We start from the raw sequence: 27259 nt of genomic DNA, 5'->3' as shown, positions 1-27259 counted from the left end.
TTCACATTAAGTTTTGCGCAAACTATTAGTACCCTATAGTAATATTAGTGTTGTATTAATATTAAATAAGAAAATATTCACAGATTTAGGAAATTAAATTAAAAGAATTTGGCATTCTCAGATGCAAAAAATTACCATTTGTTATTTCGGCTACTGGCATTATAATGAGTATACCTAGCTCTCTAAATCTAAATTTAGGCGTATTAGATCTGTCAAAGAATTTATATATAAAAATTCAAAAATCAGTCATTTTAAATACATGTAGGATTACGAAAGATGTTTTAAATATTTATATTGAGGGATCAGTAGGATTTATAGGTCCAGTTAGGAATTCTATCGAGCCGAACCCTCTGACATGAAAATATCTGGAGTCGGTGAATTATTTTCCCATTTGATCTCTGGTGATTTGACGTGTTGTTCTTGTATTGTATTTATTATGCTTATATAATTCACTTGCATTATGTGGATTTACTATATGATCATTTGTGGAAAAGTGTGTGGAACGGCTTAGTTTTTCCTGTGGGAAAGATTTAACCCGGACATAAAGTCGGAAATTAAAGTAATAGTGGATTTTAGTGATTCATTTTACAAAATTTTCGCCGCTTAAAAATATGTGAATTAACTTTTGGATATGCAAGGAGAGTTTGCTCGGCAGTCTCTAAGCCCAGAAACTAATTGGGGACGTTTTTCGTAAATCCAGGGCCAATCTAGTATGTTTTAATTAAGTGACAATGCATAATATAATATATCATAGTGTCTGTTCAGTCTGTAAAATGGAATATTGTGATCCATTCAATGATTGCCCACAAACACGTGCTAGCGAGTAAATAATATTGTTTTTCTTCACATCGCTGCTGTTTTTCGACAGACATTAACTTATGTCCATCGATGAGATCACAAACATTAGATTCTTCATGTTAACGTAAATATATTTACATCTTTCTTGGCGCAGAGCCAGAGTTCAGCAAATCCGATTAGATTTAACGCGTTATCCGGTAGCGAATTCAACGATCGTAACTTTCATCAAAATAACACCTTCGAGGTTCGTGGTTCTTATGAAGGGGATGTGTTTTTCAATTAACACCTCTGCACTAATTCTGAACTCTTAATTAGAAAACTCCCTTGAATTTAGACATACGAATACATCTAGTGTGTCCTTGCGGTCGCTATCGTCAATCAAACTGAGTGACCAAACGCGCAATCATCAACGCGGTTAAGCGTACGCGATGTTCGCTCAGCAGAAGTTAATCCATAAAGAATTCTATTTACAGTTTAACCTCCGCTTGAACTGTTAAAGTAACATCCACGTCAAGCACCCACTAATTTATTTTTAGAAATAATGTGATAAGAACAATAACAGTATTTGTTATATAAAATAAAACTTCATCTGATCACGGGCCAGTTTTAAACAGATGCAAAATAGTAATAATAAAATCCTTCAATTCGTCAAAGTTTTACCTATACTAACAATGATTTATATTAGAACCAGTGTAGACCTGTCAAATATCACTTTTTTTAAATTAAATGAAAAATAAAATTCCCACACTTGAGAATCGAGTCCCGATCAATTGTTTGGAAGGCAACTATGCTGACCGTTAGACCACAAACAATGAATTCATTATACATATTTACTGAAAATATGGACGGGTCGTAAGAATTAAAGTAAAGAAACACAGAATTTAAACAATTCATCAAATTTCAAAAATCAGCCAGCACCATTTAAGATGCCTTCCGCTTGTTCAAACGGTTCATTTTCTTCAAGTCTTGCATCTGTTCGGCTCATTCTGGCTTTTTGCGTATATAAAGAGTCTTAAGAAGGGGCAGAGTAGCTAGGCTAACTTATACCTACTCGCTCAAGTGAAAGCACGCCGGAGAGTGCCCTCAAATAAACTCAAAAAACGAATACTTAAGATACTTTGATCTTTATGAAAATTATACACAATATTTTTAAGTGAATCAAAATCAATCAAAAAAATTCTTATCAATCGCTTTGAAATTCTCAAATCATACCGAGTGACATTTCGATTATGAATGCTGGTCTTTCATCTGGGCGATATACTATTTCTTGTTACGCTTGTGCGATAATGGTCTTCAGTATTAAAAAAAATCCTTTTGTTTTTCCAGCTAAACTCCGATGGATATGGGTCACACACGAGCCCGGCGCACGCACACCAGTGCACCCCGCTGGTGCTCCACGAGCCTCGGGAATGTGGGAGGGAGGGCGGGCCGGGTAGGGCGGCGCTGGTCTACCAATCCCCCTCCCCCGCCCCATGCTCGCCCGCCTGCTGCCAGGGCAACCACCATGGACCCAAGAATGCCAAGTCAGTACCTAGTCTCTATTAATTCACTGTATTCTTCAATTCAACACAATAGATGTAATATGGTGACCGCACAGTATATTATATGTGGTTTTGCCGGTGAGAGTTCCGTTGCAACTTCTCTTTATTTATGCTACTTACCGTAGGCTTACTTGTAAAACCTTATCGTAAACTTAGGCAGTCGTCCCACGGGTCGGTAAGAAATCGAAAAAAACCGTGTAATATGTTGCACGGCAGATAAGCTATGTAGCTTTTCAGAAAACTGTCGGTATTGTAGATTTCTGTTTTCACATTTACGCTGAATGTCATTATCTTATCATCGTCAAATTAAAAAACAGGTACAATTTTAACAGGTAATTTAATATAATATTATTACTTGTAATTTGACAAGAGACTGGGAAGACGGCTGAATAAACAATAACAAACGGCCGTGAATCAAGTCAATCACCAACTAACGACGAGATTGTTAATTTTTTTTGTAATATTATTAATGTGCCTAAATAATAAAATTCTACAGAATATGTTTTTAAATCATTTTTGGTAAAATTAAATGTTATTGGTAATTAGAAGTTCATTATGTGATATCGGTGGTCTCGTAATAAATATAGAGCGCCCAAAAACCTAATACCGTCTGCTTTTACGGGTAGTACCCGCATCGCATCGCGCCATCCCGCCCAGACTCGTTTAAGAGGAAGCTACAAGCCAAAAATGTGTATATTCTTGGTATACCTTATATTTTAGGTAATAGGCATTAAAATCGCTCGACAAACGGAGTCTAGAAACGATTTCAAGCACAAAACTGGTTTTTATTTATTTTGTAAACAATTTTATAAGAAAGCAAAAAAGTTAATCAAGTGAAACTGTCACAGTTACTTTTAGCTATAATACTGTTTTTTTAAGTTGTTTTCTTTACGCGTTCATACATTTCTATTGTAAAATTTTTTTTTAGTAGTTTACATTCATATTTTTTATTGAGTTTTTTTATTTGTACTTTACTCAAGCGAAGCGATAGGAAAACCTTCAATTTATCTAAACAATATTTTTTGGTATAATGTACACCAATTTGTTATAAAGATTAATCAAAATAGTAATTTAGCATTAAGCTTCGCCTTAAACTGTGTGCAGGTCCCAATACAAATACAGGGTTTTCCAATAAGAGGTGTTATTTTGATATTCAAAGAAAAGTGCCATTTTTTAATATAAATGATCGAATGTTTATTTCATTATAAAGAAGAAGGTATGCCGTTAATAGTAAAAAATAACATCAGTCAAATGATTACCACGACCACGCCTACAGGACCATATCCTTTTCATGAAATTTTCCATAACTAAATCGCAAAGTGGCTGCCTTATGTCCTCGGTAGCCTCACGAATTCCATCTTTGAGGTCTTGAATCGACGCTGGGCTGTTGGCGTAGAGCTTCTCTTTCACGTGGCCCCAAAGGAAGAAGTCGCAAGCTGTTAAATCACAAGATATCGGTGGCCAATTGTGATCACCTCTTCGAGAGATAACACGGTCCGGAAACTTTTCCCGTAACAGATCATTGGTTTCGTTGCTTGTGTGGCACGTAGCGCCGTCTTGTTGAAAGTAAACGTTATCCAGATCAATACTATCCAATTCCGGCCATAAAAAATCATTAATTCCTTAATTAATATTCAAAATAACACCTCTTATTGGAAAACCTTTATATGGATTGGTGGGCTCACGGTATACCGCACTCGGTTTTTGTCGATTCTTTACCGACCGTGGCACAACCGACTTACTTCCTACGGTAGATAACCTTCTACCTCATTTTCAAAATTTACATTTAACCAACATTTTCAATATAACTACAAGATTTCAATGTTTTTAATGTAGACCCAAAAAGAGCGATCATTTATCACAATATTTCAGATTTCATTTTATTTTTATTTCCATTTATTGCTCAGATCCTCAATCCCTTTATTATTAAATCCCCGAAAAATAACTTTTGAGGTTTTACTACATAGTAGGTAAGTCGATCATAGATACATTGTTTATGAGAATAATAGAGAGGACACAACGAAGCTCTCAACGGTATGCGTATGTTAGGATTTGATGTTTAATAAAAATTTCGACAGAATCAACATCAAACACAAGACTTGCGATACTTCAACAAACAACAAATTCCTGGTTAAATTGTTTATAAGGCATTTCACAGAGACTTTGTGCCGCGGCTAAACTACTGTATGAGATTCCTCGGGTTGGGGTTCGCATTCTTCCCGCACTTCTGTGCCGCGAATCTTTCCCTGCAATAAGCCGCAGATACACATGCTAGTAACTCGCTCAAAAGCATGCAAGTCGCGGTCATCAGCGTGTCAGTGGCATGTGTATCTGTTAGTAACTCGCATGTTAGTAGCTCGTATGGCGTTCAATCGCACGGCGTATGATTTTTCGTGTGCCAGTGGCACGCGGTGTTAGGTTTGTGTAGTGGTGGGGCACGTCTAGCATGTCTGAGTGTTGAAATTTTCGCGATTAAAATGGCTCGGTGGGGCGATGAAAATACTCTTAACTTCATTATGCACTATCGCAGCTACCATTGCTTGTGAAATACAGGTTCGCCGTTTTGTAAAAATAATATTGCATTCGTTTCTTATTTATTCCGGGATCTCCATCTCAGGCAACTAGAAGAACTACGCGCATGAAACTAGAGATGCGAGTAGCTAACATGCCTGTATCTAGCGCGTTTGTACTGACCTGTAAACACGCGAGTAGTTAGCGTGCCAGCTACTTTTAAAAGCATGCTTTTCAACGGTTATGTGTATCCGCGGCTTTACTCAGATATTATTCTGAAGCATATGTTTTATTCTTCTTTACATTCTTGCCTTGACCTATACAGTGTCTACTCGGTCTGTACGAGGAATTCGCAGTATCCGACAGTACAGAAAGACTTCAAAGGCTTCTTCTTACGTTTTTATCCACTTATACGTGTCCAATTTTCTACTCATCATGAGTGACAAGAAAATATAACATCTGACCGTCCGCAACAAGAGTTGTATATTGATTCATCTGCTGCATGATACCATTTTCATCTGTTTATATATTTACCGTCACTTTTACACTAATCTTGATTCTTTATTACAAACAAACTCTTCAAATAAATTCATCAATTATTATATTATTTACTCTAAATATTTGGGTTTTGATTTTTTTTAATATGTCCATTATTCAGATGAAATAGCGGTGTACACAAAGGTAATTATTTTTTTAATATAAATTGACTTCACAAAGAAAATTTGTAATTACATAATGAAGAAGAATTTTTTTATTTTGTTTTTGGATTTCATAAATTAAAAGAATACATAAATATGATAAAATTACCGAGCCTTAGGTACGATACCTACATTGTTATCTAACCTCCTTCTATTTCCATGTGGAATTCCGGAAAATTTATTTGTATTTTACGCACATATTGGTATTCTTTTTTTGGATATTATAACCACTAGGTGTTATAACTAGTATAAAAAAACTATATTTATTTTTTACATTACCTCTTTTACTGATTAGTAAGCATATTATTAATTTAATGTTTAACAAGTTGCAAAAATACGGTTATCGCGTTATTTGTCTTGATGTAATTGTTTTATGCAATTGGATAAAGTTGTCAAGGGAAGCACATTTTAAAATAGAAGTAAAATGCATCCCACAATCTTGTCAAAGAGGCATGGAAAAGGGAAGAAAATGTAATACGGAGGAGTGAGATCCATATGATGCATAATATGTAATACATCGTTGATCGATGGTATTACGAATTGATCTGAAGCAAAAGGCAATGCCATAAGGGTAACGAACACGATGTAGAAAGGGTTGCAAGATGTTTTGGACATGAAATTGAAAATTAGCATGAACTATGAGTTATGAACCTAAAAGTTTGTCCAGGGAATATCATATGACGTGTAAATTAAAGAGGAAACTAGGACGTCTCAGGAAGATATCAAATAATAATCGGCTTATGGCCAATAACATTATAATACACTTTATTTTCTATCAAAATGTATCAAAAATGTGGAAAGTAACAAACACTCGAATGTTTCAAGTGAATTCTTAATTCAGTGTGTATGAACAAAATAGATATAGGTAGTATCGGGCAACGTTTACGTATTTAAATGTTGCTGCGATTATATTATTTAGTTATAAAATTTTACGTTTTATATCTTGTGTACAACTATTCTAAAACTAATATAAAAATATTCTATTACCTACATACTAATATTTGGACTTCACAACATTGAGACATAACCCACAAAAAACTGCAAGACTTTTGGCTTCTTCCGTAACATTTAAAGGGAGTTCATTGAACACTTTGAGACCTTTATAGTAAATATTTTTTTGTGTTACCGATAAATTTGTCTTTTACTACATTCTACATTACTGAGACGACAAGATACGCTTATTCACTTACACTAAGACGAATACGGAACGCTGTACGCGACGACTTACTGCAAGTAGGTTGTCCTTCCTATACTTGTGTGTTGCTATGTTCGCTATGTCATTTTATTTTATTTCAACATTTACCGTTTTCGGGTAGCTAATATAAGCCTTGTGAATAATCGTATTCATTGAAATAATGAGTTATCTGTGTGTTACGAATGGAAAAAAACTCCATGAGATTTGTTTTTTGGTTCGTCAACGATTTGTACATCTCTCAAAACCACAGGAAGGAATTTTCCACAAAAAGAGTCATTTTCATTCACGAATTGAAAGAAATTCCATTAGATTTTTTTTTTGGTTCGTCAATGATTTTTACATCTCTCAAAACCACAGATAGGCATTTTTCACGAAAAAAGAGGTAAGAACGACGTGGTTGTGGCAGCTGGTCTGACGAACGAACTTATGTGTGGTACTAAATGCAGTAAATTTCAAGTATGTCCACTGGACGTAGTTCAATGCAACCACGCGCGTTGTAAAGATAGGTTACTAAGACCTATCTTCACTTTTTAATTAATCCAAGCCATAAATAATATTGGCATAAGTAAAACGTTGGGATATTGCGAATGATACCATAATGATGAATGTGATTGAAACCATAATGATGATACCATAATGATGAATGTGATTGAAACAAGGAGGTTTTACAGAGAATTCTCCAATCTCTTCCAACTTAAGCAGAGAAATAGATTTACGGATAGTTAATTAGTTTGTCACTAATATTATACACAAGCAATTATAACATCACAAATTAATTGCGAGTTTCCCTCGATGTAAAAACCAGAATTTTTTAATTACATTATTTTTGTATCATCAATTCTCGTGCATACGCGATATTAAAAATGTTCCTCGTTTGACTAGACAAATGTGATTAGTCTGGTTGAGTGGAGTATGAATAGAGTAGATAGATTGTGATGGCATACCAAATACCAACGGATACATTCTTCACACTAGTCATCCACTGATCCACTATTGTCAGACGCCTGGGCCCGTTACACAATGTGAATTTACGATCCTGATTTTCCACAATAGAGTTTATTATTGGCCATGCCCAACACAGGGATCGGTCACAACACAACACACAAAACACTCGGCTTTTAGTTAGTTGGAAATCGGGCAGGTTTCGCGCCGTACACCGTTCAATAGTTCCGTTCCAACAAAACATTAACTCGAATATAACAACAATTTAACCAATTATAACAATAATTTAATCAAATATAACAATAGTTTATCCGAATATAATATTAACCTTACCGATTTATCTAAAACAGCAGTAGACAGCGAGTATGTACCAACATGTACAGGTTTCGTATTTGTTTCAAAAATCTGCGAGAGCTTCAAAGTGATTATTATCGTACTCGTTCCTAAGCATAATGCTTACAAATTCATGTAGCTCAATTTAGTGATATTTTACTTGGAGTGCTAGTTACTTTATATTGTTTAGCGATATGACGGTGGTGTAAGTAAGTTCAATTATTAAGAAAACAACTATAATACATTATTTCTACAGTGGTGTTTACATAATTAAAACAACTTTACTAAAGCTAAGTTATTGGTGTTAATATTTCACTTTTATGTATAAGCCATGCAAATAAATTACGGATGGATATTGTTAAAATATGGATATAAAAAGTGCCTACCTACCAATAAAAGAAATAAACAACAGATACATACTTTTATTCTTAGGTGGGTACTGAAAGGTTGAAGTTAAAATTCAATTATTTAGTGAAACAACCCGTCCTTGCTCTTACTAATCCATGCGAAAGCCCAATGGGGCGTAAATAAATAAAACATATAAATGTCGTAAACTTAAGATGAAGAAATTCAGAAGCAAAAATTTTATTATGGTGCCTACTTAACAACAATCTTAGGTAGGTACTCGCATGAACACGTGAAAAATCACGGGATATTATGTTAGTTAATAAAAAATAACGCTTTCTTGAAAACGAAAAGCGCAGACCCTTGGAAAATCTCGAAATCTGATTTTACTTTTCAATTTTAACCCTGAGAAATTTAAACAAAAGACATATAAAATTTAAAAAATATGGAATTAAAATAATATTTAAAAAATATTCCAAAATGTTATATTATAATTATGTAGTTTATCTCTTCTCTGAATTTATGACAAATCAGTTCCAATTTTTAAAAAAAATTGTGTTGGAATATTATCTTACTTCTTTATCGCTGGTCTGAATTCTTGACGCAATCATTTCCAATGTTGAAAATGACCTTAAATTCAGAACAAAACCAATTGCCTTTTTTATGTGAATACCGCGCAACAGTCCCAACTGCTCCCAACCGCCTGGATACAGTGAGACTTGGCATCCCCACTCGGGGTATGTTGTGAGGCTGAAGGTAGTAGGGAGGTTAAGGAGACAGAAAAGAGGAGGGTGGTGAAGTACCTTTATTACCCGGGATTTGAACACGATTGGCCCCCAGATTGTTAGTTGAAAGCCTTACCCCACGACCACAAAGACCGTCAACCAGAGTTACGACCACTCACAGACAGACGCACAACTGAAATAAGTACGTTTGTTAAAAGAATTATAAGAAACTGCTCTATAAAAAAAATCATGTTAGATCATTTCGTAATTAACAGAAATCTTTGAGAATATTTGTTTTTTCTTAGAAATCTGCATTATTTACAAGTGCTAAGGGAAGTATAATATCTCCCATATTTATTTCCCGTAAAATTCAGTGGATTGTTATTATTATTGGTATAAAATCTCGAATCCATGTGGTGCATGTTTATAGCCGCTCGACTCGGTCCGTTTGGATTCATATCCCGGAAATGTTTGAATATTGAGATGATTGATTTTGTGTTCCAACCGGCCCCGGCCAGTATTATTCTGTTTCCCCAACATTTCCATCCGCCGCTCGCAGTGTAAACATTGTAATTATAACATAGTTTATAGTTTTGTTAATGCCGTCGATAGTTAAATTTTCGGTTAATTCATTTGAAGGCTTGTAAACGAGTGATGGATAGCGCACGCCGTTATGAAATGTTATATTTTTAGTAAATATACCAAGGCTATATATTATATACGATAAATAAGATGATACAGTTCTCGCCCAGTCAGCTTGCGAGACCACCGGTGATTTAATTTTAAATATCAGATGCGATGTGATAAAAATGAAAGGTTATACGTCCACGTCTATGATTACACAAGATAGCGTTTTTAAAAATCCCATGTGGCTATCTGTTTTAAATATCAAATTTATGTTCAATCGTCTATGCAGTTTAACGATGAAAGTAGGAAGAGTTCATATCGAGTCGAGGGTCCTAAGCCAAAGGGGTGTTATTGACTTTTTAGCGAATATTAGTTTTTGGGACACTGTGTTCCTTAGAACATCATCCTAAAAAGCCCTGGGCAATATGCAATTTTGTAAGAGTGACTTTGAAGCCAAATCTAGCATGAGAGAAATTTCCTGGCCGCCATCTTGTGTAGCAAACCTTTGATATTTATTTATTTATTTATTGACGCCCTATTGGGCTTTTAAGTACATAAAAATTACAAATTTCATTTTTAGCAACAGTATAAAACAAACAATACAAAATCGAAATAAAATATAATGATTTCTCATACATTATTTACATTTAAAAAGTGGTGGACTAATTTGGCTTTAAATGTATTGAATATGATATGCCAGGTGTTATAAAAGGAATATTTTAATTTAATTTTATATTTTTAATGCAATTTTAACGGCTTATGAATTGTTTGGGGTATTTGATGAGACGGACATGTCATTTAAGAATTTAAGTTTTGGCATTTTCCATACATCTTCCCTCTCACCCCATGACCTTTTAGGTTCATGCCTTAGAATCATACTTATAAAGTGCCAAATCTCACCGGAGATATTCTTATTAATTCCGGAGATTAAAAAAAAGTAGATTATTCCCAAAACTTTTCTCAATTTTGGTAGATATCTACCACAACACTCGGCTAGCATTGTGGTAAAATGGTGAGAGCTTTTGCTCTAGATGAAACGAGCTCAAAGTTGATGAAATACAGATAATATAATTGTAAATTCGGCACGTGTTTATACAAAACCTCGTAGATTTTGGAGGTTTTGGTTTATCCTCATACAGATATTCAGAATGTAAATTTAAAATGGTTTTAGCTTTTTACTGGCTAAATTGAAATTACTTTCCTTGGAGTCTCTTTTTCGAGTTGCTGTGAAAATGTAGCCTGCTTATCTTGTCAGGGTTCCTACCAGAGAGCAATTTGACAAATTTAATGTGAATAACTCTCAAAGCCATCTTAAAAAGTCACTGAAATACTGGCCCTAGCAAGCAGAATATAATAGTACAAATTGGTCGGAAACTCAAAATAATCTTTATTATAAAGGATTTAAGATTTTATGAATTACCGACAGATGTTAAAGAAGCTAAAAGCCTTGCTGCTTTTCGTGGGTTATGCCTAAATACGATAAAGAATAAGTTTTAGATGTTTGGTAAAGTGTCCTTAATGTAATCGAAATAATTTAAAAGGTTTATACTAGATATAAAAATGTAATTTTATTTATAACTAAATAAAAACATTTTTTTAAATGGGTACTCCTTCTAGCTCAGAACATTATCCGTGACTCTTTTGTGATATTATATTTTTAACTCCCTAATTGAATTCTGACTCAATTTGTATTCCTGGATTTTTTCCTCGCCTGGCTGCTCGGTGAAACGGCGATAACTCGATTTGTGCAGGAAAATGTTTGTCAACATTTTTCCCTTTGATTTTTGATGTTGCTAGGAAATCATCGCTTCGAAACTGCTGCATTTTAATGCGATATAAGCCTGTTTTTTATGTTTAAAGATGGGTTCAACACTCGAGAAAACACCCTCATTAGCACTTACAAAAATAACTTTTTCCTATTTATACCCGCGGAGTTTTTTCATTTACCCTTTTCAACCAGATTTTTATTCTTGCTTCTAGTAATTAAACTTTTCTATTAGATTTATATATCAACCATTAAGCTTAGTCGATGTATGATGTTTATTGTAATCATGATAATCTAATGTATATACAAGGTTATTAGGCATAGTTCAAAAATAATTATAAGCAATAATTATTAGCCTGAAACACCGACCCAAATTGAAAATCTTCAGAGAAAAACAAATGTAGATATAATATATCTCGACGCCATCTAGTGGGAAATTTAGCAATAGCAAAGCCTTTCCAACAAAAATAAAGGTAGTTGTTTGTCAGGAGAAAAATCTAATAAGCAATAATTGTTGATTGAAAAATACATTTAGAATTATTTGGCGGGTTTAAAATAAACCGACGTATTGCAATGGTAGAGCAGCTTACCAGCAATCAGAAGACTGCGGGTTCAATTCCCTTCGGCGGCATTTAATATTTTTTCTCTTATGTTTTTTTTTTAAATTTTCTATACAGGCTAATAATTATTGCTTGTAATCATTTTTTAAACTGTTAACAACTTTTGACTAACAGATTACATCCACCGGTTCAACTTACTCAAGATCTTTCCTCAAAAACATGTCAACCAGAATCGAAACTCTTCCATCAGGACATCGTGTGTATTTAATACATACCTGCTATGCATCCCCCGCTATATTTATTATATAAACCGGTTCGCCGGTCCACTGAAGCTCAGGAACATTGGAAGATGGAAGATGGAAGCTTTCATCTGTGCCATCGATAATCAGACGTGACTCTATAAGAAATAATAATGAGATAAGAAAGCAGTCGATTTTTGCCGGAGATCGGTCGAATTCAGCTGTCGTTCTGGTCGCCATCTCTTTATGGAAATAAGTTGCACCGAAATACCAGAAAGGCAATTCCTTCAGGCCAGCTTTTGAAGATACATTTTGCGTACTTTGTAGTTTACCGGCTAACTGTATTTGAGGCAATGAAAGAAAAAAATATTTTAATTTATCATTTACCGTGATATCAACACATGTTAATCTAATTTTTAGTATTATACTGCCCTGATGAAGCTACGGTTGTAGCGAAACCCGGTCGGCATTAAGTATTTACCTATAAGTTATGTTTACAAAGTTATTGTTTAATTTTAAATTATAATGTCACATCACAAAGTAACCGCTTCATATGAAGAAAAAAATATTATTCAGGTATTCTACTTGTAAGAGATGAGCTTAAAATCAAACTGGTCACGGAGCTCTATATATGTCACCATGTAATATCTCATTTTCTATTGTGATCAAACAGACAGATTTAGAGAGAATACCAAGCCTAGCCGCGGAGAAAACTTACTGATATAAAATATTGCAATTTTTTTTTAATCTGGTCAAATTATTCGTTTTCCTGTTGAAAACCGGACTGTAGGCCTTTAACGAATCAATTGACAGATTTCCTAACAAAGTATCAGTAAAGAGCGAATGCGTTATGAGGACAGCGTAGGTAACACGTGTTCGTAAAAAATCTAATATTCTGGCATATAGTTATTATATTTATCAGGAAAAGGAGAGCGATTTTAAAAACTTTAGCTATGTTTGCGTACAAATTTTAATACTTTTAATTGCACATTAATTGTTTAATTGTCCGTTTGTTCAATATCTGAAATTTCATCTGCTTTCAAAAACAGTGTACATCGCAAGATTCAACCCGAACTAAATGCAATCTAGACAGCGTCTTTTTAGATAAACCTATCTTATTTTCATGTCATCATACATAAAGATAGTTGCCAATAAAAATGTGCGGTGAAAAAATGAAGACAATGTTGGTAGTTCTCATTCGAAGTATGATACAGTTAAAAGTGACCGAGGGGGATAGGGTCCCATTAGCTCAGTTGGTAGAGCGGTGTCCCGGAAAGACGAGGGTCCTGGGTTCGAGTCCTAGATGTGACCGTATCCTTTTCTGATTTTTCTGTTTCAGATTTTCGTTTAGAAATCCCTAATATTGTCTTCAATAATTAAATATTACAATTTGAGGTTTTACTCAATAAAGTTATTCCTAAAAAATCATATTTTTGTTTACATATTCGGCACATATCCTACGAAAAGTGCAAATGTTAAGTTAAGGTTAGGGAAGCCAAAAGGGCTTTTTTCCTTTATAAAACACACCATTTTATGTGCACTTAAGTTTAGTTTTAGGAAGCATAAATAAAATCTTGACGAATTCTCTCAGGATAATTATTGTGAACATTTTCATTGTACATAATATTATTTTTCGGATATTTAGGGAGCGTATTTATATGCGGAAACAGTGCAATCAATTGTCAGTTTCCCAGCTTTAAACTCGCCGCATCTATTCCTGACATCTGATTGATGATGATAAGCAGTAGAACAACACACGAGTGTTCAAGAAACAAGATTATGTGTCCGATCCCATTAATCCCGTTGTGACTTAATAGATTCAAGTCTGTCTCACATCCGGCTGACAATAAATAACAATATTATTTGTCTTCGGTGTGATTTGAATCATTGAATACAGTATCCGGTATGGTCTTACTGTAACCTACCAACTTGCTCGTACTTACAACCTACCAACTTGCTCGTACTTACAACCTACCAACTTACTCGTACTTACAGGAGAAGGGCATTCAGAATACAGAGATCTGTTATCATTAAATGACATGGGCCTGGGAACCACAATGTTACGCCATTGTGCTTTTAATGGAATTTTATAATGCACTCATACAAAATTGTATTGGATTGTGGATTGTCAATACCATGCCTCCTGTCCTGTGCAGTGTGCACGTTTACCAAAACAGTTTAAAACATTCCTTACTGGCTTTATTACTGTCAGGCATGACATTATATATTACAGTAGAAGTGATTTAGTAGACTAGTAGTTAGTACCCGGACTCACCGTTATTATTTTTTTAAATCCTTATTCTTATGGCTTTAGCCTAGAAATTCTTGACAGAAGAAGCTGTGCAAATTTGAGAGTTTCTATTGCTTCTGGCTTTACACAAACATATTTTCTGATATATAGTTAAGATTTTGAATAGAAACTGAGTAATGTTACAAAAACTAGGTGGAGAAATGTGACTTCATTGAATTCAACATGATGTTCAATCGTCATCCCATTGATGTTTCTCACAATAAAAGCTTCAAAGGTGCTTTCTTCATTTGAACTGCCAGACTCATTTCCTGTGAAAAAATTTCCAATTAGCCAAGTTTGGAACCATAAAACTTCTTTAGTTCTTTTTGTGATACAATACTTGTTACATTTTATTAGTGGTAAATAAATAATCAAAAGCATTCCCTTAAAATTGCGTGGTGCAGCGATGTAAATACTTGAAACCCTAATATCAGTCGTGCTCTGTCGTACAATGTTTCGTCTTAAGCCCCCGCATAACCAGTTTCTACCCTTTTATAACAAGTCAACTTTTTAGGTTCCAAAAAATATAGGATATTTTTTAAGATAATATATATACATTTGTTATGCCGAAACGTTAACTATATAAAATTTCCTCGAAAGAAAAAAATCGATCCGAAAATTATTAAAAACACGTTTTATTCTGTTATTTAATATTTTATATGAATGAAAAAAATCACAGTGTATCTTTAAAGGCCACTAAAGCATGTTTTATTAAATATTTTCACTATTTTCGCTTAATTATTATCGTGTTTTTCTCCCTTCAAGCCATCTTTGAACGCTTACTACGGGGCCTTAATCACTCGGACTTGCTGACGACTTGGCCGATAATATATGATATGCAAAAATCGATTACTTGAAAGAAAACAATGTCGTTGACCTGTTTTTTTTAAGGCACGAAACCGTATCGTCGAATTATTATCCGAATCGATCAAAATAATCGATTATTCATCGAAATGAATTTTAATAGGTTTTAGAACCGAATAATATATTACAGATGCTGAAATAATCGTTTATATTAAAATATCGATCATTCCCAACACTAGTGAGTTGACATGAAGTCATAAATAATGTAAACAAACTCTTGAATGCAAACTTTGTATTGATTTGACATTATTGCTATTTTTATACCGCTTAAATTTACCTACCGTTCCAACATGACTTACATTATACCATATAACCAAAATTCTATTCGATATAAATTCTAACCAAACGTTTAAAAAAACTGGATCACCCGCCCCCATTATCCCCATAACATATTATTAATGGAAACCAGAACTTGTTTGTTTATAGATATTTTTGACAGATAAGTTTACTTGATTATTCAGTACGGAATTTGTTCCTGCGTTGTCTGTGTTTATAAATAATTTATAATAATAGAGCCATGATTATTACTATGGAGAAAACAACTTGATAAAATTGGCACCCCGCGGCTGCCAACTTTGGAAGAATCTGAATTGAACATGATTTTTTAAACATAATAATGTATGATGGGTAATAAACTAAACGTGTATGTATTCTATCTAGATCAGAGAGTTAATGTAATCAATGCATCCCGCCCACACAAAATTGATCTCAATCTTAAGATTTATGACTTTTCTAAAATGAATAGGTCAATTATTTAGTTTGAGAGCTACATGGGTACTCTCCGTAGATAGTTATCTTTATTTTTCACCATTACGGGTTGATTCCTGCGCTGGCGTTGCGTGGAGTGATTAACTTTGAATTTATAATATGTGTATTATACTTTTATTTACAATTGCTTTATTGCTTTTGTAGAAATTTTACTATCACGTTACGGCTCAGAGGTAAACTAGTAAAAAAATACGCTGAAAAAATGTTGAATGGTGGACTTTCAAAACACCAACCATTTTCTACTATTATATGATTTGCATCGCAGCCAGGATTATTCCTGCTTTTAATGTAGATACTATGAAATAGCAGATGGAAAGCTGAGGATGAAATTGTTTTAACACTTAATCAGGAATATCGGGCCTAAGACACTGCCTTGTGGAACGCCGTATTCTTTCCGCCATGTTCTGAAAGAAACGAGTACGTTCACATTTTGCAAAAATAACTTACGAATACCGTAAGGTTCATCGTGTTTACGATCTACAAAACTTTGTCTATCAGTCCATATAATTAATTACCGGTTTTTCTTGCTTTTATATTCTCTCTGTGGTATTTCTGATGGCTTAAATTAACATTCAAATATTGTTTTAAAAGCTGACCTTAATTAAAGTAGTGGGCCTTATTTAAGAACCATTTTTTCGTTTGAAAATTAAATAAAAACTTTTCCTGGTTAGGAATAACGCCACGATATTCGAAAAACTCATACTACCATCACCAGATCTGAAATAGAAAATTTACTGAAATCAAACACAGACTAAAACAGATTCAACTGAACTATACCAAAAAACATTTCATATATATAACTATACCAAAAAACACTTCATATATATAATACACTTCATATATATACTTATTTTACAATTATTAAAAAAAAATATATATATATATATATATATTGCATGATATTTGTTCATAATTAAATTTATTTGTAACTTTGATGTAATATTAATTTTCTTATAATTAAATTATACATAATATGTAAATGAAATCCTCAGCACGGGAGATCCCAGTGAGGATATCATTATATCTATTTGTTACACAAAAAAAAAGATAGTAAAACACTTATTATTATTATTATTATTCTATTGCTTCTGCATTGATGTAGCAGTTAGCTGAACCCACGATTATTGCAGAACGCTGTTTTTTTCCATATTGCGATGATACTGGATTTACGCCCCGCATTGTAAGCTATGAAATTAACATTTTGAATATTTCATCCCCATCGTAAGGGGAAAAGTTTTCCCTTTGCGCAGTACGGCCCTGGGCCCACTGCGATATATCGGCGCCACCGCGTCTGACTCGGCCCACGAATGATAATTATCTGTGGCCTACTTATCGGCTGGTTTGCATATTCAACCGACAACAAAGGTGGGACGATGGAATACACATAATTCCACGTAACCCCCATTTGTGTCACCGCCATTTGCTTGTTATGTCATGACCCGGTTTACTGGAAAAATCATATTTACTGAACACACTCATTAGTTAGAACCTTTCCTCCAAGGTTAGAACACAGAAAGCAGTCGAAGAACTTATCCTGGTCACTTCCACGGTACTTCATTAATAAATTATTGTCCATCTTTGCACTAGACTAGACAAACGATTGTAACTATTATTAAGTTTGTTTCCAGACATGTCTCCTATCGAAATATACACGAATTTAAAATGATTGTTTTAAGGTTCTGACTGCCCGGAACCAGTAGTGGTACTATATCATCCCTAATTATTGAGATATGTTGTGAGGCCGAAGGGGTGGGAGGGGAAGGAGATGGGAGGAAGAATATTAACTGACAATTCAGATGTGGTCATTAAACACGGTTAAAGTCATTTTAAATAACCTTTCGTTTCTGAATGGTGGTCTTTCACTGGGCCGATACTGTGACTATATACCACTCGTGGCGTGCCGCAAATTTATTGAATATGAAGTCAAATATATGCGGGCATGCCGGTTTTCGAATCCACGACTTGGATCCATAGCCAAGGATATTAACCACTCGCCTACAGAGTTAAGATTGACAAAAATACAACCCGTAAAAAAATGTTTTTTTTTAAATTTTTTATTTAATTACGTGTATTTGAATTTCGATTTTGTTTTCTTGAATAAATGAATGAATTGGAATCTTGAAATTTAAAATTAACCCACTTCCCGACAACCGATCGATGGACTAATTTTTGATGACAATGCACTCTAATAATATCAATTTTGGGTGTCACCACGCACACACACGAATTTCTCGGAAATTAGATGACATTATAAACATTTACATCAGTTAATATATGAAATAATATGTATGAGTGAAACCAAATGTTAAAAGAATGCATTGTCATCGACAACGAGTCCATCTGCGTAGTTTCAGCTCGATCGGATATTGGAAAGTGGGCTAATTCCACTTCCAAGATTCCATTTCATTAATTAATTTACTCTAAATTCAGATAAATGCATTTAAAAGTAAAACTTTTAATACAAAAATTAAAATAAACCGATACAAATTTCACGATGTTTTTTTATCCAATATTGTAAAAATATGCTTTGTAGTTCGTTATTCCACCAGGTTCATAGCAGAATATTATTATTTATTACTTGCCAGCTTTTGACAATTGGTAGTTTTCTCATGTTCCCTAAAGTAATTTGCTTACATATATGTACATAGTCCTTTAGTACTTCGATGTGTATGCACTTCGATTTTACTACCCACGTCTATTAAGGGAGATGGTCCAATATATGCACTCAAGTGTCCAGCATCAATATGGATGATGGCTCCAAATCATCTGCTTCCTGCGGCTGTTATTGAAGACATAAAAATACTTATTACCGATCATAAACAGAGCCTGACTCTGGTGAGAGTGTTGAGCTTTAATGCCAATGGACTCTTGTGTTTTCAGGGCCAACAGTTTTAGAAAAGCAAAAGCTTTTTTATTATTTCCGAAAATGTCGATAAAATTATTCAATTAAGGCGAAGCCTTATGAATTTCAGCCTCCTAACTCCTGGGATTTTTTTTTGTTATTAACCAAATTTTTTAAAGTTGTTTTAATAAATAAAAATAGCTGTAGCAGAAAGGAAACTAAGCGCAAGCTAGATACTGCCTTAGCTTCCTTAAACTCCCTCCGGAACTAAGTTGCATAGCAAGTCTAACAGAATTTAGGTCCAAACCAAAAACTTTAACTTAATTTAAATATACCTACCTAAAAATACTATTCTTTTATTGCCTATAAAATATCCTGATCATACTTTTCTTGTTGGATTAACATTACACACGTCTTTATCTGTCTATTACCGAGGGACGAATCATATTTAGGTAGATAAATTCTGATCAAATCCTTTTACCGCACATTTTAAAATTTGCTTTTCCTTCCAAAACGCGTTCATTGAAGAACATACATATTATTAAAATAAATACCAGGATTTAATAATAGCAGTTCCAATAACATGCGTTCCATGTCAACAGCGTGCGAACTGTACCTTAAACAATAAACAATGTTAATCTCATGTGACCTCCCAGGTAAAAATGGTCCAGTATATTATAAATAAACATATGTGTAAATTTTAACGCAGAATCACGTGCATTGGTTAAATGCACTGTCAACGTAGATTTGGATTAGTGATCGACGAACTGACGGACCCAATAGTTAAATTAATTAAGTTAGTCAATAGTTTGTCTAGTCCATAGTTAGTAAAAACGTAATAAGATAGAGTATTATATAAATACGTTATTTATTGGTACAGCCCTTGAAGTGATTTTTCACAAAAAATGCGCTTTACAAATCATTCAAATATTATTATTATTCCCCAGATTTCATGGATATTTCTGTTACCTACTCTAATAAGCTCTCAAAGCTTTCATTTTATTTCACTTTTTACTTTGCCTTTGTATTTCTTCGCGAATTAATAATTCATTATTTGTAATTATTATTTATGTTGAACAATAAATATTGTTATCCTCGAATTTTCAACCTACTTAGTAAGTAGATATCAACTCTACTCTCGAATCGATACACTTCCTTTGGTCCTGTGAGAAAGAGCACAAACAACCAAAACATAGAAGTTAAATAGTACTCCCGAGTCAAAAGCTCTGAAAAAGTTCCCTTTACTATTTCAAATGAAAGACTCCGTTTGACTTATTCACACCAATTTTGATACGAATCCTGATTTTCATCCCATTCTCTCTTGCGTCTAATAAATTTCGCCCTCTCCCTTTATTTTCCCATGCTAAACCAGCAATTTAATTTTTGATCTGATGTATTTGATTAGCTTTGTTTTTAATGTAAGTAAGTATCTGACCTAAACGGAAACCCAAATGATGTTCGAGATGTCTAGAGTCTGCGAGTGAACATAAATATAATATTTTTTCAATGTGAATACCTACTGCACAAGAATCACAACTGCTCCCGACTATCCGGAACCAGTGGAACAATGGTATCCTCAATAGTTGCCTCATTAGAATCCGAAGGGAGTGGGGAAAGAAAGGGGATGGGGAAGATGATGGTTGGGAAGTACCTGGCTATAAATATCTGGTCACCAAACACGGGTGAAGCCATTTCAAGCAAAGTTTCGATTCTGAATGGTGTTCTTTCACAAGGACAATACTGAGAGAATATTATGTACCTCTCTGAATTAGTTAGTTAGTCTGCGATTCGTAGATGTAGCTTTTAGGTCAAATAGCATGTAAATCCTGCAATGCTAATATTTATCTCGATAGAAAGAAGCAAACAAGCACGTTTAATAGAACTATTAAAATATAATGATTATATTCCCCTTAAGTATTGCATCGTCCTTGCAAAATGACGCTAACCCCTCCTGTCACCTTCGGCCCACCCCCAACATCTTACGTAAGGCACCCGCTACCAGTGCACTTCGTACAACGACCCCTAATATGGATACAGCGGGACAGTCAACCCTTAAAATAAAAATCAAGCTTCAACCACTGAATAAAAAGCGACATTTAAAACAATTTTTGAAAATATGTCTTTTTGTTAGTATCAGTTGTTAGGGTGTTTATCATGATAGAAAGATTTTATAAATATAATATGTCATTAATGGAGTAAAGAGCCACGTAATAAAACATTATCTTATACGTGATTAAGGGCATCACATACTATTTACTTTGCTACTATTTACATTGCCACTCCTATTACTTACTTTGCTACTACATACTATTTACTTTGCCACTCCTATTACTTACTTTGCTTCTACCTACTACTTACTTTGCTTCTACCTAATATTTACGTTGCCACTCCTATTACTTTGCTACTACTTACTACTGACTTTGCTACTACCTACTATTTACTTTGCTACTCCTATCATTTACTTTGCTACTATCTACTATTTACTTTGCTACTATCTACTACTTCCTTTGCTACTACCTACATTGGCAGATAGGTATATCAACCGGAAAATTACCAATTTTTAGGTTAATATTATTATAACCTACTTACATCTTTCATGGGATTCTAATTTTTTAAATTCTTAAAAATGATTGATTGTTTATTGTTATCATCATTAAGTCACCTCGTGAATATCCAAGTCCTTGTTGAAGCCAGTGGCGTTTGGTGCGGGGCAGGCGGGCGGGGTGGGGCTGGGTCAGTGGGTCGGCCGCACGTCCCTGCCTCCCCCCTCTTCCCTTCCACAGCCCAACCCCCCAGGCTGCTCGCGCCAACACTGGCTGGGGAGCTGTATCGACCAATCGCGGATGCTGGGAAAAGTTTTAAGGAAACGCCAGTGGCGGCCGGTGGAGCAAAAAATAAATTTCTAAACAACCACAACGATTAAGCATATCACTTTAACACATAGATTTTTTTTTACTCTTTCTAGCGTAAGTGGAGGTACATTTGGTTATCCTTTGAAATCCAAATGCTGAATCCCACGCTGAACTTTTAGCAATTCACGGAATTCGTTCGTTTTTTGGATTCATGCACATTTCTAAAAGAAAAATTATGTATTAAAATGTTGAACCTTTACCGATAATAAAGGTAAATCACTGCGAAAATTGTGTGTTAACTACATGATATGGGGAAATAAAAGGTCATACACAAAAGTGAGGTTGCATGAGGCTTTCTGCGTCAAACTCCTGCCAAGTACAAAGTATGATAGATAGAGAATCTTTATTTCCCAGCGAATATAAACTTATTTCTCATTAACGACACTTGTAACAGACAGCGATATAACAACAAGCTCTCAGTGGCAGGACAATAGCTGCTTAAATCGCTTGTGTGCGCACCGCCCCTGGGGTCACGTGACCGTCCCGCCCCCAGCCTCCAGGGAGCTTGCGCAGAACGCGCTGCCACTTCCCCCTCTTCCCATCTCCTGTTCCGCCAGGCGTCGTTTCCCCGGCGTCGAGACGATCGAGCGTCGATCCTTCCCCAACCAAACTAGTCATCATCAGCGTCCAGGTAAAGCTTTGTGTTGATCTCCGTGTACATCATGGCGCAATCGTCATCAATGATTGCGTCTCATGCACACACTAGATCACCTGGCTGCTCAGACCAAGTCTACGAGTGAATATCAGTGATCGCGCCCTGATACTATTGTATCTAACTTGTTCTTGTTCAACTAATTCAATTGCAATCGGGAGTGGTTGCCCGCTACGACTATATTGCTTTGTTTTCATTTCAATGCGCAATAACTGCGTTACCATCAGAGTTTTTCGTTTTTCTTTTAACATAATTTTTTAAACTTTTAACCTTTTAGTTGTTTTTTTTTTTTAATTTTCGAAATATAGAAATTTATTTTTTTGCTAGCTTTCAGTTAGACGTATAAAGAATATAAACTCAATTTTTGTTGTCATTTCAGCTCAATTTAAACAAAATGTAATAAACAAACAACGAAATAATCAAAGAATACGTCCTAAATAATAATTTAATAAAAAGTGACAATAACTCGGTGAATAAAAAACATAGTGCCATAAAAAAATTATTTGCTTTCTGTCATGAAAAGTGTTTGGTAATTTCGCGCCGGGATTTAGATAAGTCGGTAAGATGGGAAAGGAGAAGCACCCAGATCACCAGCAAGAAGTGAAGGTAGCCACGGTGGATGTGGAGGCTATAGACAACATGGCGACACTTCCGGTGCACCGCCAGCAGCAGTCCGGAAGTGACATTGCCATCGCGGAGAAGAACAACTCGGCCAACAAAGAGATGGAGCTCAAGGGGGTACAGCCCAAGCCGGCAAAAAGGTTAAGATTTTGAAAATAAATAAATAAGTACTTTTCGTCGGAAATTCAGAAAAATACCGGTTTTCATTTTATTTTTGGGAATGAATTTCAGAATAATGCCGATTTTGAATTTATTTTTGGGTATGAATTAAAAAATCGAGAAGAAGAGAATTTGAATGAACCTCCTAATATACTGTTGCAAACACAAAATTTTGTAATTCCTTCCATTTCGGCAAATATTGTTCTTTCCTTCTGAATGTTTATTGTAGCTTAAATTGTTATATCCATTGGAAAATGTTTCAATTCTAGACCTAAATGGATAAAAATGGATCGTTCAAATATTTGATTGTAACACATAGCATAGGTAACAAGCAACCCATGAAGCCTACCAGAACATTATAATTTTGCGAAGTTTGTATTCTTCTCAAAGGATACTTGAATAAAAAATGTCGTCTGAGTCTATTAACAACACCCTTGGTGAACCCTATTATAAAATCTCATCCCCGTTCCTGGGGTTGAACGCTTTCGTAACAGAGGACGTAGGTAACTGCCCTCCCCCTCCCACTGACACTAAGCAGGGTTGCCTACCCCTCTCATCAGAAACACCTTTTTAAAACTGCAAAACATGATGCTCCTCTTCGCTTTCGTTGTTTGCAAGAGTTTTATTTATTGCAGAAAAAACATCCAATAAAACATTTTGTAGGAAATTTATGTGCTTCGCCTCTTCCGCGCACACCGACCCCAGCCCAACCTCTTTCATATCGATCAACGGTGGCAAATATCTTTCCCAAACCATTGAAGAATAAGTTTTTTATGTTGATTCTAAACTGAACTCATAGAACATGATTCATTTAATATTCTCACGGCCTTACTTAGTATGTTGAATTTTGGGGTTTTGAGCCGTGTTGCACTTTATCCTTCCTATAAATCATTATACTACCCAAATAAACTTACGTATTTCTAATTTCTACACTCGATGCACTATGATTGAATTGAAGTCAAGGCGGAGGTGGAACCAAATCACGACTCAATATCTCAAAAGTCAAAAAACAAATCAATAAAATATTAACGTGTATTAATTAGAATTAATAAAGTTGCGGTTAAATACACATGGTTCTGAAATCGGTATCATTGTCCATTACAGCAAAAATAATTTCTATTTACTAATAGTTTGTGCTAGTAACTAGCTGTCTACTTTTATACTGTACGTATCTTAATGAGATCAGTTGTAACTTTATACCCGTGAAAGAGTGGAAAAATCGTTGAAAATACAAAGATCTATTTTATATTTCACCCTCGATAGGAGATGCCACTATCGTAGACTTATTTAAAACTAGTGACCAGCAATTCACATGCTTGGTAATATATTTTAGTCAGTACCACAAAAAGATAATTCAAAACTCTCACGGCACAGCAGAAAAGGACATCTCCCAGAGACGAGCTCCAGACTCCGGAGATCTCTGGGATGTGTGTAGAGTGCTTGGGAGAGATGGTATATCGCATGGTAGAACCCTGCCTCACATGTCCGTTATTTTCATACTTTTCCGTTGTTGGATTTCAGAACATCGCTCTTCATCATCATGAGTTTCATCTACGCCAAGCTTTTAGTAGTCATCTGCATTGCTTACGTCATCAGTGACGTCATCACGCACAACCTGCCCCTGTATTATTATGAAGGATTTTTCACCTACCTCTATGGCATGAGCATATTGTTTTTGCTATACGTCTTCTGTTTCCTGCTCCAAGGTTAGTACACTAGTCTCCTCCATTTACGTATTCAAATTATTTTTCATATCTCACTATTTTACAAAATTTCAAAGATCCATTGTATTTGAAATCAGATCTGCTATATTTTTAGCACATTTTGACAATTTACAATTAGAAATTTATTTGCCATGTTTGATAATTTCATTGGCATAGATATATGAATGCTCATCAATAATAATCTCACCATAAGTTCGCTCTTTCACTGGAAAACTTTCCGTTAGTTAATGCTACTTTTTTTAATAAATCTTGTGTTTATATTTGATAATGTTATTAAAAAATTGACATGTTATTTCCACAAAACTTATTTCGCGGAATCAACGAACTAGAGTGGCAACCCTGTGTTCTGAAATCCCGTCAATGTGTTTTACCTTAACCATCTACGGCAATATACGTTTTCAGTTAAGCTTTTAGTGTTGTAGCAAAGGAGATTTTAAGAAAATTAAGAACTTCTACAAAAGATTTTTGTTTTTTATCTTCGTCTGCGGAAACCACAGAAAGCACTTGCTGCAGTGGAAGCCCCCCGAAGCCCAAACCCCCTCCACCAGAGAAGAAGCCGAAGAAGGAGAAGGAAAAGAAGAGCAAGGACAAGGAGAAGGACGCCAAGAAGGACGGGAAGAAGGACGGCAAGGATAAGGAGAAGGAGAAGGACTCCAAGGAGAAGCCCGCCAAGGAATCCAAGAAACAAAGCCAGTTTCAGGTACACTTCTTCCCTGGCCCACTTTCACGAATACTTTAGAAGCTTTTGAATAGAACGTTGATGTGCTACTTAATCTTTTCAACTCCTCGCCATACATCTCAGGAAACTTCTTTGTGTTAGTGTTGTAGTTACAGCTCACAGCTAGTTTACAAACTTCGTCATCATGTTCGTTCGTTCAGAGCTGCCTCACTATATTGACACTGCCAGTTCTCATTTACCAACATAATCATTTTCGTTGTTTCATATGAAAGCTCAGTGTCCATATATTGCGGACTGCTCGTTTGAATCATCGTTGTTTAATCACACTGTGTGTATTTACCTACTGCTAGTTACTGCAATTATTAGTTTTTCATCAGCTTTACTTGAAATATTATTTTTGTTAGGATGGCTTTTAAACGCAAGTAGTTATTCTTTAAAATGATGTCTAGATTTTATGATTTATAAAAAAGGAAAGAAGGAAAACAATTCCGCCATCTTGAAATTGTTAATTTATGTTGTTTATTTTACGCTCTTTTTGTAGTATTTTTATTGATATCGATAGATTTTACAGACAATAAATAATATTTGGCGTGGCCCCAGCGAGTAGTTCCTTGGATTTCTACTTACAAGCACAGGAATGCCCTTTTAACTCTCAATGTATTCATTTTGTACTACTTTTAATTTGCGATTATCTGCATGCAACTTTTGGTTATCGGTCGCCATGTCTTATTATTTGGGCAGGAGGTGTACCCTCGTAAGATGCGCGACATAGTGCGCGAACAGCAACTGCGCACTGCGCCCCTTTGCGAGCCCGAACAGGTGAGAAGCATCTTGGTACTGCAGGAGTGGCTTCTGGCTTCTGTCTTCTGTCTCCTGTCTCGTGATTTCCCTGAAGATACAGATTGCTTGCTTTGTTGTTTATTGATGGGCGAAGCCTAATCCCGGAAGCTGAAATCCAGCCTGATCAATTCCGAAAGAAACTGAAATCCATGGAATAAATAAAAAAATTCACGCCGGCTGAGAAGCCAACAAGATAAACAAAAAGATCCCTCTGCACTGAGTTCATATTAGTGTAGTCAGCGCGCGATAATAAAATAAGACGTCTAACTAGTATAAATCGTTGTTGCGTCTGAGTTCTAAACAATTTATTTTTTCAGATTGTTTTGTTCAATTCGGAATTAGTCGGGATTTCAGCTGTCGAGAGAGGCAGTTCTGTTAGTAGATTTGCGCGATTTTTGTTTTACCGCTTTTCGGTGTAGGCGGGGTCGGTTTAATTTAATACAGGAAACAACATTTTGGGGTAGTTTCACAAAAGATTGAAGAACAGAAATAATGGTTAAAGTTTTTAACATTTATGTATTTTGTTACAAAAGTTGGGGGGGTTTGGAAAACTTGTGATTATTTTCCATTGGGGTGGCTATCAACTTCGTTTTGTTAGACTTCTTCAGGACTTATTTTGCTCAAAAATA

General features: G+C 35.0%; 1 protein-coding gene across 7 annotated transcripts in view; it reads left to right on the top strand.

The window, feature by feature from the left end:
• Window positions 1–27259, top strand: part of OtopLa (proton channel otopetrin-like a) — a 106783-nt gene that overhangs the window by 63403 nt on the left and 16121 nt on the right. For 4 of the 7 annotated variants that reach the window (XM_089631712.1, XM_089631709.1, XM_089631707.1 and 1 more), the window contains exons 3-6: window positions 2125–2321; window positions 24909–25093; window positions 25609–25811; window positions 26532–26609. In XM_089631712.1, the coding sequence (XP_089487838.1) occupies window positions 2125–2321; window positions 24909–25093; window positions 25609–25811; window positions 26532–26609 (663 nt within the window). Of the gene's footprint in view, window positions 1–2124; window positions 2322–22121; window positions 22587–22986; window positions 23369–24908; window positions 25094–25608; window positions 25812–26531; window positions 26610–27259 lie in introns of those variants that run through there. The other 3 variants (XM_089631713.1, XM_089631711.1, XM_089631710.1) reach the window with 2 other exon arrangements.

Source organism: Hesperophylax consimilis, chromosome 5 (genome assembly GCF_061612785.1).
Source record: "Hesperophylax consimilis isolate HC1 chromosome 5, BYU_Hcon_1.0, whole genome shotgun sequence".
Taxonomy (NCBI): Eukaryota; Metazoa; Arthropoda; class Insecta; order Trichoptera; family Limnephilidae; genus Hesperophylax; species Hesperophylax consimilis.
This window is presented reverse-complemented; position numbering and strand designations above follow the sequence as displayed.